The sequence below is a fragment of the Pipistrellus kuhlii genome, unplaced genomic scaffold (assembly GCF_014108245.1).
Source record: "Pipistrellus kuhlii isolate mPipKuh1 unplaced genomic scaffold, mPipKuh1.p scaffold_m20_p_15, whole genome shotgun sequence".
Lineage (NCBI taxonomy): Eukaryota > Metazoa > Chordata > Mammalia > Chiroptera > Vespertilionidae > Pipistrellus > Pipistrellus kuhlii.
In genome coordinates this window covers 7233066-7248576 of record NW_023425460.1, presented here as the reverse complement: position 1 = coordinate 7248576, position 15511 = coordinate 7233066, and the positions used below count along the sequence as shown (strand labels likewise).

At 39.5% G+C, this 15511-nt stretch overlaps 1 protein-coding gene across 4 annotated transcripts in view; it reads left to right on the top strand.

Moving 5' to 3' along the window:
• Positions 1 to 15511, top strand: part of SAMD8 (sterile alpha motif domain containing 8) — a 60468-nt gene that overhangs the window by 27393 nt on the left and 17564 nt on the right. For 3 of the 4 annotated variants that reach the window (XM_036438155.2, XM_045581700.1, XM_036438157.2), the window contains one exon: positions 6262 to 6854. In XM_036438155.2, the coding sequence (XP_036294048.1) occupies positions 6262 to 6854 (593 nt within the window). Of the gene's footprint in view, positions 1 to 1448; positions 1614 to 6261; positions 6855 to 15511 lie in introns of those variants that run through there. The other variant, XM_036438156.2, reaches the window with a different exon arrangement.

Below are 15511 nucleotides of genomic sequence, written 5' to 3'. Positions count from 1 at the left end.
CCCCTGTTGTGACAACCAGATGTCTCCAGAAATTGCCGTATGTCTTTACAAATTGTGCCCCCCCCCATTAAAAATTACTGCTTTGCGATTAATTTTTGCCTCAGTACTCTGATAAGATCTTCCTGTATAATCCACCCAGTGTTCCATGAATCATAAGATACTGTTTTTCAGTCTGGCTGTTTGTAATAGGCACTGTTATTGGCCTTGAGTAAGTACTGGGCACTGTTCCCTCTAATCTTTTGGATGGTTGTTTTGTTTTTTTCAGTCTTGTTTTATTTCGTTACACACATGCACTGATCAGCATTCAACCTCACATTCAAGGGAGACTCTGCAGATCTCTGGATTCCCATCTTAATCTGTTTGGGCTGCTATAACAAAAAAAAAACGGGTTGCTTAAACAACACACATTTATTTCCCATAGTTTTGGAGGCTGAATCCAAGATCAAAGTGCCAGCAGATTGTGTCTAGTGAAGTCCCACTTCCTGGCTAATAAATGGTCTTCTTCTGTCTTTACAGAGCAGAAGGGATGAGAGAACTTTCTGGGGATCTCTTACCAGTATAAAGGCATTAATTCCATTCATGAGGATTCTGCCCTCATGAATGTATCTCAGTGGGTAGGATGAAATCACCTCCTAACACTATCCCACTGGGGGTTATGGATTTGGGTGGGGGGAGGGGGAGTGACGACACGGACTTGTTTAGTCCATAACAAATTCTCTGTGCATCTTTCTGCTCTCCAGTATTCTATCCCATGAACACTAGCCACCTTGATCTCTTCAGACTCTCAGCTCTATCTCCTCAACCTTGTAAGTCTGCCAGGCCTCATCCAGTTTCTGTCCGGTGCCACTCTGTCTAAAAACACTCAAGGCAGTGAGCTGGGGCAGTAGGGCTCACCTAGTTAGTTCCTGTCTCTTGGGATCTCTTTTGACATCTGACACCCAGTGTCTTGAAACTGTTTTCCCTACCTCATATATTTTGTCTGCTTTTTGGTTCTTCCAGGTGGGAGGTTAAATCTTAGTCAGAAGCAGAAATCCCTTTAACTGATAATTGATTCATATTAATCATTGGTTAAAGCCAAAAGTGTTCTTAAACATTTACTCACCTCATTTTTTCATTTTATAGATTTGTATGAAATCTATAGCAGTCATATTCTTCCTTTAAAGCCTCCTGTTTCCTGTAGTTCTTTTAGCACAACATAAATATTAAATTGGTCCTAAGCCTTTTATCATCTTTTAATATACCTCTTCAATGCAGGTTTTCACAGAGTTAGCTAAGTATGGGCCCCTAACTATATGCAGTAGCATACAATTAAAGGACATGCCCCAACCCGATGAAGCACAACAGTGGAATGCGTCATGTTTTTAGGGCTTTGCCACTGCAGGCTCTCAGACTTCCAGGAGTCTTCCTTGTTTGAAAACTCATATTTTCTAGTAGCTAACACACCACCGCCATCAATGCTTGGTCTGTTAGCCTGATTGAGGGTCTAAAGAACTGGTCATGTAAGAAAGAAAGAAAAAACAATGAAAAAGAAGATCATTTTGAGCAGTTTATGATACAGAACTATACTGAAAAATAATGCTTCAAGGATGGGAGTGACTTGGAACCCATTGATGGTAAGCTGTTGGAAAGAGGTGAAAGGTAGCATAGAAGTAAAATAACAGAAGTCAAGCCTTGTTTTGTGGAATGAGCTGCATTGTAACTGCTGCAGAAATTGTAGCATGTGCTTGCTGGATTTTCAAGGATGAAGTAATTTATTCAGAGCGGTTGGGGAAAAGATATATTCGTACCTTAGTGGGTAGGATAAAACCATCTGGCTATGTATATAAATAAAACATAATGAAACCATACATTGATGGAATATTATATATATTTATGTATTCAGTGATATGCATCAATGTGTGTAAATTCCATGTGTTAAAGTGAATAAATTTGGGACAGGTGATTATACGCTATAGATAAAAGAGTAGAGAAAGAATATTTTGTAGCTCTCAACCTATAAGAATTAGACAGCCTTTTTAAATGTGCAGATAACTTATGGATGGGTTTGCTGTTAATTTTCTAAGACTGGAAAGCTATTGTGTATTGATAATATTAAAATCTCTGTTTAGAAACAAAATATGATTTAAGACTTCTAAAAACTAGGATTGCTTTTTAGTAATTAATAAGTAAATATTTAATGAGAGTATTTCTTGTTTGCTGAATATTTTTGATGGTGTAAGTGGTGCTCATGTAGTTAAGTATCTGCCTTTTTCAAGTGATTTTGTCAAGAGTGTGGGTAGGGAGAGAATGCAGAACAGTAGCAGTTTTTTACTTTCCTCAGCATAAGGAAGCATAGAAGCTGTTTCATAGCCAAAAATGCATGTTCTAAGGCAAACTCATTAGTCAGCAGAGCCAAATATCAACAGTACAACGATTAAAATTTCTTTTGAGAGCCAAATTTTTAAAACTTAAACTTCTTCCAACGCCACTTCTTCAAAATAGACTTGCACAGGTTGTGGTATTTTGTGGAAGAGCCATACTCACGGGGCCAAAGAGCGCCTGTGGCTCACAAACCAGTTTGCCGACCATGGTTCTAGGGAATAGTAAATACCAAAATCAGGAATTATTTATTACATCTGGGAGTAGAGGAAGGGGATGCTATCAGGAAAGGACATTTACTTGTATATTTTGTTTTGCTTTTGAAAGCAAACTTTTTAAATAAAATTTAACATATGTAGAGAAAAGTGTAGCTCATAAGTATATATATTGAATAGTTTGATGAATTTTCATAAACAACATATCTGTAAACTAATACTCATATTAAGAAACGGAATATTTGTATTGGATCTGGGTATTTGTTGTATCATTCTTTACTCTTTATTAAGTAATTTAAAGTTTGCCTAATATGTTTTATAAAAATCATCTCAGAAGGAAATATGGTTTTGAGAGATCTGGAAAATGTCAGAAAACCACAGGCCTTAGTAGTTGAAAAAGTATTTTAGGGAAATAGGTTTTTCCCATGTAGGCCTTTGTCTCCTGTGTACCTGATAAAGTTTATAAACCTGATATTGGTCCAAGTTACTGGAAGTTTTAAAATGGAAAAAGAACATAAACAGTGCTGTATGGGATCAATGTAATAAAAATTATTTGTACTTTTTGGAATAATACATTCTTAACCACTTATAATATGCAATATAAAGTTTGGGTCCTCAAATTTATGGATTTGTTGAAATGACAGTTTTGGTTTAAAATTTTTATCACTAAAATCTTGAAAATTTAAGAAGGAAATTCATTATTCAGTTCTACAATGGAATATTCAAAGTATAGAAAAAATTGAGCTAATAAGATATTTATAAATATTAATATCTAGTTTAAAAGCTATATAGATGTTATAGAAATTGTTATTTGCATAGTACAAAAAATATGCTTAATCTAAAGGGGTGTCTGAAATTAGTTATCTACCATTGTGGTGTGGGGTTTTTTGTTTTGTTTTATTATTTTAAAAATCTTTATTGTTGAGAATATTACAGATGCCCCACCGTTCCCCCCCCCCCATTGTTTCCCTTCACCTGGTTCCTGCCCCATCCCTGGCCTTCACCACCCTACTGTCTGTGTCCATAGGTAATGCATATATCTCTATTTATAAAGCGGTAATATGCAAATTAGGCCAGGACTCCATAATGGGTCACGACCAGACAGGAGGAGGTTTTGAGTGCCCAGGTGAGGTCCGGAGTGGAGATGGAGACAAAAGCAGGGGGATCTGCCCGGGCCAGCATGGCATCTCGGGCAGCCCCAGAGCGGACACAGGCAGGGGGGCCAGGGGATACTGCCAGTCCGGCATGGGTACAGGTCCCGCCTCCCTTGGCACCAGTCCAGCTTGACTCACGCGAAGGCTGGCACTGCATGAGTCAGGCTTGGGTCCCGACCTTCCTTGGCGCCGGTCCAGCCTGCCTCCCACAGTGGCCGGTGCTGTGTGAATCAGGCACAGGTCCCGGCCCCCACGGGTGCCTCCTCACACAGCAGGAGGCGCACTTCCTGGCACAATTGAAATCTCGAGCTGGGCCTCTAGTATACATATAAGATCTTTATTTAATCTCTTCCTTCCCCCCTTTACCCCTCTTTCTCTGAGAATTGTCAGCCTGTTTTATTTCCATGCCTCTGATTCTATTTTATTCACCAGTTTATTTTGTTCATCAGATTTCTTATTCACTTATTTTTATTTTTAGAGTTAATTGTTGTTAGATATGTATTAGTACTTTTTCAATGTTCATATTTTTTATCTTTTTTTTCTTTTATTTCTTTCACCAGGTAGGGGAAATTTTCTGTCATTATTCCTTCAAATAGGTTTTCAAATATCTTGCTCTCTCTCTTTTTCTGGCACCCCTATAATGTGAATGTTAGTATGCTTGAAGTTGTCCCAGTGGCTCCTTATACTATTTTCATATTTTTTTATTCTTTTTTCATTTTGCTCTTCTGATTGGGTGTTTTTTTGCTTCCTTATAGTTCAAGTCATTGATTTGATTCTCAGAATCCTCTACTCTACTATTGAATCCCTGTATGTTATTCCTTATTTCAGTCAGTATGTGCTTAATTTCTGACTGGTCCTTTTCCATTTTTTGGCATTCTCACTATGATCCTGAAAAGTCCCACTAAGTCCCTTTGATGTCTCAAAAAGATTCTTGAGTAACATCATAACTATGGTTTTGAAATCTATATCCAATAGTTTGCTGTCTTCTATTTCTTTCATTTGTAATATGTTTCTTTGTCTCTGCATTTGGCTGCTTCCCTGTGTTTGTTTCTGTGTATTAGGTAGAGCTTCTATGTCTCCTTAATTTGATAGAGTGGCCTTGTGTAATAGGTGTCCTATAGGGCCCAGTGGCTTAGCCTGCCTCACGTGAGCTGAGCACTCTAGGTTGTATGCACAGTCTTGTTACAATTGAGACTTGGTTGCTTTTGGTATCACTGGGAGGAATTGACTTCCAGGCCAATTGGCTATGGCAACCAGCTGCAACTACAGTGGGAGAGCTCTGTGCAGGAGGCACCCCTATGGAGCAGGACTTTCTTGAGTGGGGCTTTGGTGCTTACTGAATCGGCCCCTTGAGTGTGTCACTTATGGATGTGTAGAGTTGTAATCTGGTATGGTCTAATGCTGACCACTGGGTGCACTGGCTCTTGGGTCTCCAGAGAGATGCAAAGTCAGCCACTGCCTGGGGCCACCCAGCAGGAACTACAGAGAGATCTGTAGATTCCTCCTCTTTGTATCTGGTTTGGAAGTCCCCAGGTGAGGCCCAGCTGTGAAGCAAGGCAGGCTGATGCTAGTGCCAGGTCTTGGGCCTCTTATTGATAGGCTTGGGGCTTCCTGACCCAGCCGCAGCTTGTTTGAGAGATTTTAGCAAAGTCTGAAGCCTGAGCAAGGAAGGTCATTCATATGCAAAATGGCTGCACACAGGTTGGGTGGGGGTTGCAAATTGGATGGTGTAGGGCCTCAGGGAATCACCAGGGCAGAGTAAACAGAAATGGCTGCTAGTGAGCCCTTCTACTGAGGAGGTCCCAGCATAGGAACAATTCTTTCAATAGTAAGCTTTATATAATTAAGTTATGGCTGCTATGGTGTGGAAAAGCAATTTATAAAATAATTTTTTTGTAAAAATGTTTGGTCATTAGCCTCCTTTATGATAATGGGGTTATATGCATAAAATTATTAGACTTTTAATCTATTGAAAACCACTCACTATTGAAAAATAGAGACCCAGTGCATGGAAATTAATGCACCGGAATGGGGTGTTCCTCAGCCCAGCCTGCCCCCTCTCACAGTCTGGGAGTCTTCAGGGGCCAGAGGCAACCCGGCAATCAGGGGAAGGCAATGTCCCATCACACCTCTGCTGCTGCCACTACCAGCAGCACAAGCTTCAGCCAGCTCTGGTTACCTGAGCCTCGAGCGGCCCTGGGCGGCTGAGCAGCTGCCACCTGAGGCTTGCCTGTGCCTCGGGCTGGCTCTGGGGGGCTGAGGAGACTGGGGGACTCCAGAGGCAGGCTCTCCTGTGGGGCTGAGGGGACTGGGCGCCACCATCTTGTGTCTGTGGGTGCCACCATTTTTGAGGAAGGTGCAGTTTATTAGCATATTTCCTCTTTATTAGATAGGATTTGTTTCTTCATTCTAGAAACCAATAGGGCAGTGTAGGTAAATTACCATTTCTGTTATGTTTATGTGTATTTGGTCTTCAAAGGAGTTGCTAAGACACACTGAAGTTTTTGTTTTGTTTTTCTGTTTTCCCTTGACAGACAGTGGAGGAGGAAATGGCTGGTCCTAATCAACTCTGCATTCGCCGCTGGACAACCAAACATGTGGCTGTTTGGCTGAAGGATGAAGGCTTCTTTGAATATGTGGACATATTATGCAATAAGCACCGACTTGATGGAATCACATTGCTAACATTGACTGAATATGATCTCCGGTCTCCCCCTCTGGAAATCAAAGTCTTAGGGGACATTAAAAGATTAATGCTTTCCATCCGGAAATTGCAGAAAATACATATTGATGTTTTAGAAGAGATGGGATACAACAGTGACAGTCCCATGAGTTCCATGACCCCCTTCATCAGTGCTCTTCAGAGTGCAGAGTGGCTCTGTAATGGAGAGCCTACACATGACTGTGATGGACCCATCATTGATTTGAATTCTGATCAATACCAATACATGAATGGTAAAAACAAACATTCTGTTCGAAGATTGGACCCAGAGTACTGGAAGACCATATTGAGTTGTATATATGTTTTTATAGTATTCGGATTTACATCTTTCATTATGGTTATAGTCCATGAGCGAGTGCCTGACATGCAGACCTACCCACCACTCCCAGATATATTCTTAGACAGGTAAGTTTTGTTTCTATTTGCCAAATTTATAGAAGATTGCTATACCAGCAATGATAAAAACATATTTATAATAACTGTTATTGTTCTTTTGATTGGTATATCCTTTTCATTTCTTTATCTGATAATTTGGAATAATATGCTTTGAAATTGCCTTTTTATGTTGTAGTAAACCAGACCTTAACCCTAGGTGAGTGGGAGAGATCACTATTTAATTTATTTTTCTGTAAGTATATTATAGCTCCCTGGGCACTTCAGATTTTAAAGGGGTTTCCCAGAAATTTGTAATAAATGAGATTTGGTTACTTTTTTTTTAAATGATGATCAGGGTTCTGCTTTTCCAAAAATACAGAGAGGTCTCCTGTATCACCAAATAAATCGAGATTATCACAAATAATACAAACTGATTCATTGTTTTTATAAAATTCCAAATGAATAAAAATATGTTTTATATATATATACACACGTATGTGTGTGTGTGTGTGTATGAAAAATAAGACTAGAACAAACCTCAAAACTTGGTTTTTATATTTGTGATTGTTATTTTTAAACTAAGGGTGTCCACACATCTACATTTTTATTTTTATTGTTTTTAAAGATTTTTAAATTAATTTTTAGAGAGAGAGGATGACAGAAGGGAGGGAGGGAGGAAAGAAGAGAGGGGAAGAGAGAGAGAGAGAGAGAGAAAGAGAGAGAGAGAGAGAGAGAGAGAGAGAGAGAGAGAGAGAGAGACATAATGTGAGAGCAACACATCGATTGACTTCCTCTTGCATGCCCCCTATGAGGGATTGAGCCTGCAACCCAGGCATGTGCCCCGATTGGGAATTGAACCGACAATCTTTTGGTGCACAGGACAATGCCCAACCAAATCACACCAGCCAAGGCTATATTTATGATTTTTTTAAAAGTATTTTAAAAGTTTGTAGTGGTTTCTTGTTTATTTTTATAAAGTATTTTGCCCTTTTGAATGTGCCTAATAATTCATGTTTTTTAATCAACTGTATTAAAATGTCCACTTTGATGGTACAATGACATATATATCCATATTTAGTCCCCTCTCTAACCTCTACTAAAAGCATAGTACAGAGGTTTTTAATGTTTGTTTGCTTTAAGTTATACGCCCATAAGAATGGATCAGATAAAAGAGAAGAAAACAGCCATATATTTTTGGAAGTTTGAAAGCAGATGAGTGGCAACTAGCAAACCTAAAATAACCTAATTCTGAAACAAGTAGTCAAGAAAACTAAGAACCAATCCAATCTATGTTTCAGATTTCTCAAAACTCTGGATATTGGAGGTGAAAGAGTGGTGGGTACTAAAATAAGAATTAAGTGGAAGCTGTTCAAGAAGCTTGTTAGGTCCCTCTATCTCTTTCCCTATTCTATACAGTTTTCCCAGCTGAAAAGAAAGACACCCAAGGAAGTAAGGAAGAAAGCATGTGGCTATCTGGGAATGAGTATGCTAAGCAGAGACAACAGCAACGTGCAAAAATTTGAAATTGGTGGTATGGCCTTAGCAAGTGTAAAGAATAGCAAATGAGAAATGGGAGAACAGTTACAGATGAGGTCCGAGAGGAAACAGGAATCCAGATTGTGCAGGGACCAGCTCTAAGAGTTTTAGCTTTCATTTGAGTGAAAGGGAAGCCATTGGGAAGTATTTAGAGTGAACTAACTTCCATTTTAAAAGGTCCTTCTAATTGTTGTATTAAGAATAGCCTGGGGGAGATAAGAGATTAACCGAAGGACTTATATGCATGCATATAAGCATAACCAATGGATGAAAAACACTGGGAGGTGAGGGCATGTATGGGAGTGGGGTGAGGTTGGGGGCAATGGTAAGATATGTACACATATAATAACATAATTTAAAAAAAAGTGGATGAAAAAAAAAGAAAGAATAGCCTGGGGGACTGGGAGTAAGAAAGCAGGGATTAGATAAATTACTAAATTAATCTAGATAAAGATGAGATGGATTGGATGAGGATAGTAGTGGTAGAGATGGTATAAAAGAGTCAATCTCTATCTAAATATATATAGAAGATATAACCAACAGGATTTGCTGATGAGTTGCATGAGTGAAAGAGAAAAGCCCTACCTGGTTTGGCTCAGTGGATAGAGTATCAGCCTGTGGAGTGAAGACTCTGGGTTTGATTCTGGTCAAGGACATGTACCTCAGTTGCAGGCTCAATCCCTTGCCCTGATTGGGACCTATGTGGGAGGCAATCAACTGATGTGTCTCTCTCTGTCTCCCACCCTCCCTTCCATTCTCTAAAAATCAATGGAAAGATATCCTCAGGGGAGGATTAACAACAACAACAAAAAAATAGAATTATCCCAAGATTTTTGACTTGAGTATCTGGAATGATGGAATTGCCCTTTACAGAAATGGGAAGACTGTAGAAGGAGCTGACTTGGAGAGATTTATGGTCTGATTTTAGACATGTTAAGTTTGAGCTATCTTTTATACCAAATCAAGTAAGAGATGGGAAGATGAGTTTGAATCCAGAGAGATCTAGGCTGATTTGGAAGAGTTACCGGTATAGGTAAAGCTATGATGCTTAGATAAGGTCTCCTAGGGAGTGAGAGGGAAAATAAAATTGAAAACTGAGCCAAAGAACATTACTATAACATTTAGAGGTAAGAGAAGTAACTGACAAGATTGAGAATGTCAAGGCAGAGAGAGAGTTATGTATCCTGGAAGCCAAGTTAAAAACAAAACAAAAACAATTTGAGAAGGCAGGAATAATTAATAATTAGCCATGTTAAGTGCTGCTGATGGGCCAAGTAAGATGAGGGTAATTGAACGATGATTTAGCAACATGTTGGTCATCAGTTACCTTGACAAAAGTTAAAAGGGCAAAAGACTGGTTTTAATGAATTTAAGAGAGAATGTGAGACTTACTGGAATTTATGTAAAAGTATGTCTCCACAAATATGAAACATCATATGCACAAAGTTATTTGTTGTGACATTATTTGTAATAATTATATATATTGGAAATAATCTAAATGCTTATCCATGAAAAACTAGTTGAATGGAACATCTACATAATAGAGTACTGTTTAATGATAAGAAAGAATGAGGCACCTGTCCAGTGTGACTCAGTGGTTGAGCATCAGCCTAACAACCAGGAGGTCACAGTTTGATTCCCAGTCAGGGCACATGCCCAGGTTTTGGTTTCAATCCCCACAGGGGACATGCAGAAGGCAGCTGATCAATGATTCTCTCTCATCATTGATCTCTCTTTCTCTCTACCCCCTTCATCTCTGAAATCAATAACAATATATTTAAAATAGATCTGTATAGCCAAAACTGGTTTGGCTCAGTGGATAGAGTGTCGGCCTGCAGACTGAAAGGTCCCAGGTTCAATTCCGGCCAAGGGCATGTACATTGGTTGCAGGTGTATCCCCAGTAGGGAGTGTGCAAGAGGCAGCTGATCGATGATTCTCTCTCATTGATATTTCTAACTCTCTGTCCCTCTCTCTTCCTCTCTGTAAAAAATCAATAAAATATATTTTAAAAAATAAAATATATCTATATATTAATTAAAAATGAGGAAGAATTCTGTGAACTAATACGAAAGATTTATAGGAAAAACTCAGTAGCAGTAAGCACCATGATTATTTAGATTATGGTTTCTAACTATCAGTCCCTCCTAAATGGAACCCCAGACCACGATTCCTTAGAGAAATGGCTGATTTTAAGTCTCGGGCAAGGAAAGTAAAAAATGAGCCTGAAGTACAATAGATCTTGTACCATAAAGCAATTATGGAAACATATCAAAAGAACATAAGAGCTGGTGTGAAGGGGCTCCCACTGATCAAATTTGGACAGTTAGAACATCAAAAAGAATAGTGATGGTAATGAATTATAATATCCAGGAGTGTGGAAAAGTAGGTTTACAATTGAAATACAGCAATTAATGAATAATACAAGAATAAACTTTTGTGTGCTCACAACTGTAAACTTATTTTTGCCAACCCCTATATTGTATAAGAAAAAGAATCTATGAATCTACAGTGATAAATAAAACAAGCAAAAAATGGTAGGGTGCGAGGGAAAGTTCTTAAAGAATAATACCAGCAAATAAATGTGGATGGACTATTTTGTAACCTCCATTTATTCAGGCAAGTGGATGCTAAAATTAGTGGATGCTAAAATCCATTAAGTAAAATGCCATTGGGGAGCAGGATAGTGACATGATCTGAAAGTATCATCTCACATATTATTTAACTAGTAGCCCTGCGCACAAATCCATGCACCAGTAGCTCTCTGCAGGGCCTGGGCACTCCATGCCCATGGCCCAGAAGTCCATCCATGACTGGGCAGAATGCTCATGCTTCCCGCTCTCAGCAGCCACCCCCTCAGGACTGGGGGATTCCAGTTGGGCTGAGAGGACTGGGCACCGCCATCTTGTGGCTATGGGCGCCACCATCTTTGTGACAGAGTGATGGTTAATTTGCATATTACCCTTTTATTAGATAGGATTACAATAGTAATAAGATACCTTTACAATGGCAAGATCTTAGCATGTTTCATTTTAACCAAGTGATTAAAGTATCTTCACAGGGGGGCAAACTGATATTATATGCATTGGATATGGTGTTCACAAATCACTTATGTAACAATTTTGCCCAAAAATATGTATCCTAAATCTAATCCTGAGAAAATTAGACAAATCCAGAACATGTAACATTTTATAAGATAACCAGTTGACTTAGACTCTCAAAAAATGTCAGTGTTGTGGCAGACTAAAGCCAGGCAGTGGGAATTTTAAGGAAAATTGAAGAGACACAACCAAGAGCAATGCGTGAACTTTTTAATTAGATCCTATGTCAAGAAAAACAAATACTGCTGAAGAGGGCATTTTGGGTTAAGTAGGAAAATTCGATTATGAACTTCATATTGAATGACGTAGTATAGCACTAAGCAGTGTTACAGTTTCGTGGGTTCAGTGTGTTGGGCTATGAAAAGGATATCCTTGTTTTAGGAGATTCATGTGAAAGTACTTAGGGGAGTAGTGTCATAATGTCTGCAACTTACTTTGCGGGGAGTTCAGTCTCCTCCACAAGAGTGTGTTTATATAGGTATTTATAGAAAGAGTGAATAGAGAAAATATAGAAAAATGTTAATTATTATAAACAATTTATAGATATAAGTGAAAAATATAAACTATTCAACTTCTCTTTTGGTATGATCAGAATTTTTAAAAAGTAAAAAACATTGGAAGGAAAGAAATTGGAAACAGTCGAGTCTTGTAAGTTTTCTTTTAAGGGTAGCAGAGAAATGAAGCTGTAGTTTGGGGAAAAGAAGAAAGGATATGGAATCACCAGGGTTTTGTTTTGGATGGACTATATTACAGGAATGGCCCAATTTCGGGGTGCGGGATGATGTTGGTGGAAAGAGAGGGTACTATTTTTGGAGTCATGTCCTTGAAAAAGGATGGGATCCAGTGAATAGGAGAGGTGGTAGACACATGGATTGTTCATCCATAATAGAGGGGAATGTAGTAAAGAATGAAACAGAGGAAGAAGATTGCTGTTTATTCTTCTGATGTTCCATTAATTGATTGTTTTTATTTTCTCTGCAAACAGAGAGTTAAAATGGAGAGAAGGTTGGTGGTTTGAGGAGAAAGGATGATGTATAAAATAGTTATCTAGGAGAGTGAATAGATTTGTGTGATATAATAGCAGCACTAAGGGCCTCCTTTAGTTAGTATGATAGTTGTGTTGGCATTGTGTGTTTTACCACTGGTACAGGCAGGGAATAGGTGGAGAATTGGATTTAAGCAGGGTTGAAATTTTGTTAGGCAGTGCAATGAAGGAACAAAGGCAAGAGAGTGATTATAATGACTGTACATGGACTCAGGTGGGTAAGGAGGGGTGTGAGGATGTGAAGTGGATGAAGGACAGTGAAGATGTTATAAGATCAATGGACTTTAGATCTCAGAGTTATTGAAGTTGTAGTCTGAAAGAATAAGAGGTATTGGTTAGTATAAGATTATTGAAGTTAAGATTATAAAGAATAATCTTGGTAATGACAAGATCCATATTATAACCCTGGGTGTGGGTCTCTGAAGTAGAGTAAAAGACAAGGTCATAGGAGGAGAAGTTAAAAAAAGGAGTGAGAAGAATACAAATTATAACAGGTGTAGTTTTGGAGAGAATGACAGAAATGATATAATGGATGCTGTGGTCATTAGATGATTATAACAAGGCATAATGGGGGGAAATAATCTGGAAGAGTAATGAAGTCTTTAAAGTGTACAATTCAGTGATTGTTAGTATATGTACAAAGTTGTGCACCTATCACCACTAATTCCAAAACATTGTCTTTGGCCCCAAGAGATATTTATATCTCTTATCAGTCATACTCCATTTCTTTCTCTCTCCACACCGTGACAACCACTTTCTGTTTCCATAGATTTGCCTGTTCTGAACATTTCATATAAATAGAATCATGTATATGGCCTTTTGTGTGTGTGTGTTTTTGGCTTTTCATTTAACATAATGGTTTTTTTTTAAATGTTTTCTTAATATTTTTATTGATTTCAGAGAGGAAGGGAGAGGTAAGAGAGATAGAAACATCAATGATTAGAGACTCATTGATCAGCTGCCTCCTGCATGCCCCACAATGAGGATCGAGCCCACAACCTGGGCATGTGCCCTGACTGGAAAGTGAACTGTGACCTTCTGGCTCATAGATCAGTGCTTAAGCACGGAGCTAGGCAATGGCGTGTTTTTCAGATTCATCCACATAGTAGTATGCATCAGTATTTTATTTCTTTTTATTACAGAATAATATTTCATTGTATAGATATACTACAACATGTTTATCCATTCGTCAGTGATGAATATTTGAGTTATGTATCTAATCTTTGCCTACTATTAATGCTGCTATAAACATTAGCATACAAACTTTTGTATGAACATGTTTTCAAGTCACAATGGGGATTTGAAAACAAATTTTGCCTAACTCTCTATAGTGTCACCCACTACCAACTCCATGCTCTTAAGTATCTAAACCTTATTCATAGGAGAATGGTAGCAGGTAATGTCAGTGTTCTTCCTATATCTCCGTTCTGGCTGCCATATTCTTGCTCACTGGTATTCCCAGCATCCAGCAAATGTGTCTTTGTTGGAGAGCTGCTCTTGGACTGCTGGAGTGCATTTTGCCTGCTTTAAAAGAGAGCCAAAAGTGCTTGGAAATGTACATCTCTCTAACAGCACCCCTTAACCAATGACTGGGGAAGTAGGGTATTAATATTTCATTTGTCTTTGGCCTGATTGGGACAACCTACACTGTCCCCCAATTGCCCTACAAGATTGAGACAAAGTTATGTTTGCCTGAGTTCCACCCGGGATTGTGTTTGATGTCTCATATTTGCCTTGCTTCCTTGCCTTCCTGATCTCATTTCCCCACTGCTATGGTTTTCCCTTGGGAACACTCCTAGTCACTTTCACACAGATCTTTGTTTCAGAATCTGCTTCTGAAGCTTATTTGACACAATTCCAAGAGCTTCAGCACAACATAAACAAAATTAGAAGGAGATAGGGATGCTTCTACCGGCAGGCCCACTTAGAACAATGAGAAGGGCCAGCTGATAACCATAACAGCAAGAGAGGACACAGAAGCACTATAAAAAGAAACGTAAATAATGGGGAAAGAATTATCTTAACTGCCCTTTATTTCTCAGTAGTCCTTGAAATCATTATTCTGTTCAATTGTGTTCAAGATAATAATCAGTGCTCACAGTGATGACTCTGTATTATCAAAGGAAATTAAATTCTATCCAGGAAAAAGGCATATTCTATTTAATAAAAGAGTAATATGCAAATTGACTATACCTCCGCTACACCCACAAGCCATGCCCACCAGCCAACCAGGAGCAAGTATGCAAATTAACCCAACCAAGATGGCTGTGGCCATGGAGTGAGCAGGAAGCTTGTGTTTCCCCAGTAATGGAGGAAGCCAAGCTTTCTGCACACTCTAGCTGACCTAGGCCTCCTCTCAAGGCTACAAAGTTTCAATTATAGAAGATAAATAAATCCCAGATACCAGGGCCTCCACTTGGGTCACTGGAGGGTATGGCCCCTCGCCCAGGCTGCCTCACGCCCCAAGGGAACCCTGATCCAGAACACCCTTCAGGGCAAACCAGCTAGCCCCCACCCATGCATCAGTCCTCTATCCTATCAAATAAAAGAGTAATATGCAAACTGACCATCCCTCCAACACACAAGATTGCTGCCCCCATGTGGTCAAAGACGGCTGCCCCCATGTGGACATAAGATGGCCACCACAAGATGGCCAGCAGGGGAGGGCAGTTAGGAGGGACCAGGCCTGCAAGGGAGGGCAGTTGTAGGTGATTAGGCCAGCAGGGTAGGACAGTTGGGAGGGACCAGGCCTGCAAGAGAGGGCAATTGGGGGCTATCAAGCCTGCAGGGGAGGGCAGTTGGAGGAGGACCCAGGCCTGTAGGGGAGGGCAGTTGCGGGGAACAAGGCCTGTAGGGGAGGGCAGTTAGGGGTGACCAGGCCTGCAGGGGAGGGGAGTTAGGAGCAAACAGACTGGCAGGGGAGCAGTTAGGCATCAATCAGGCTGGCAGGGGAGTGGTTAGGGTGTGATCAGGCTAGCAGGCAGAAGCAGTTAGGGGCAATCAGGAA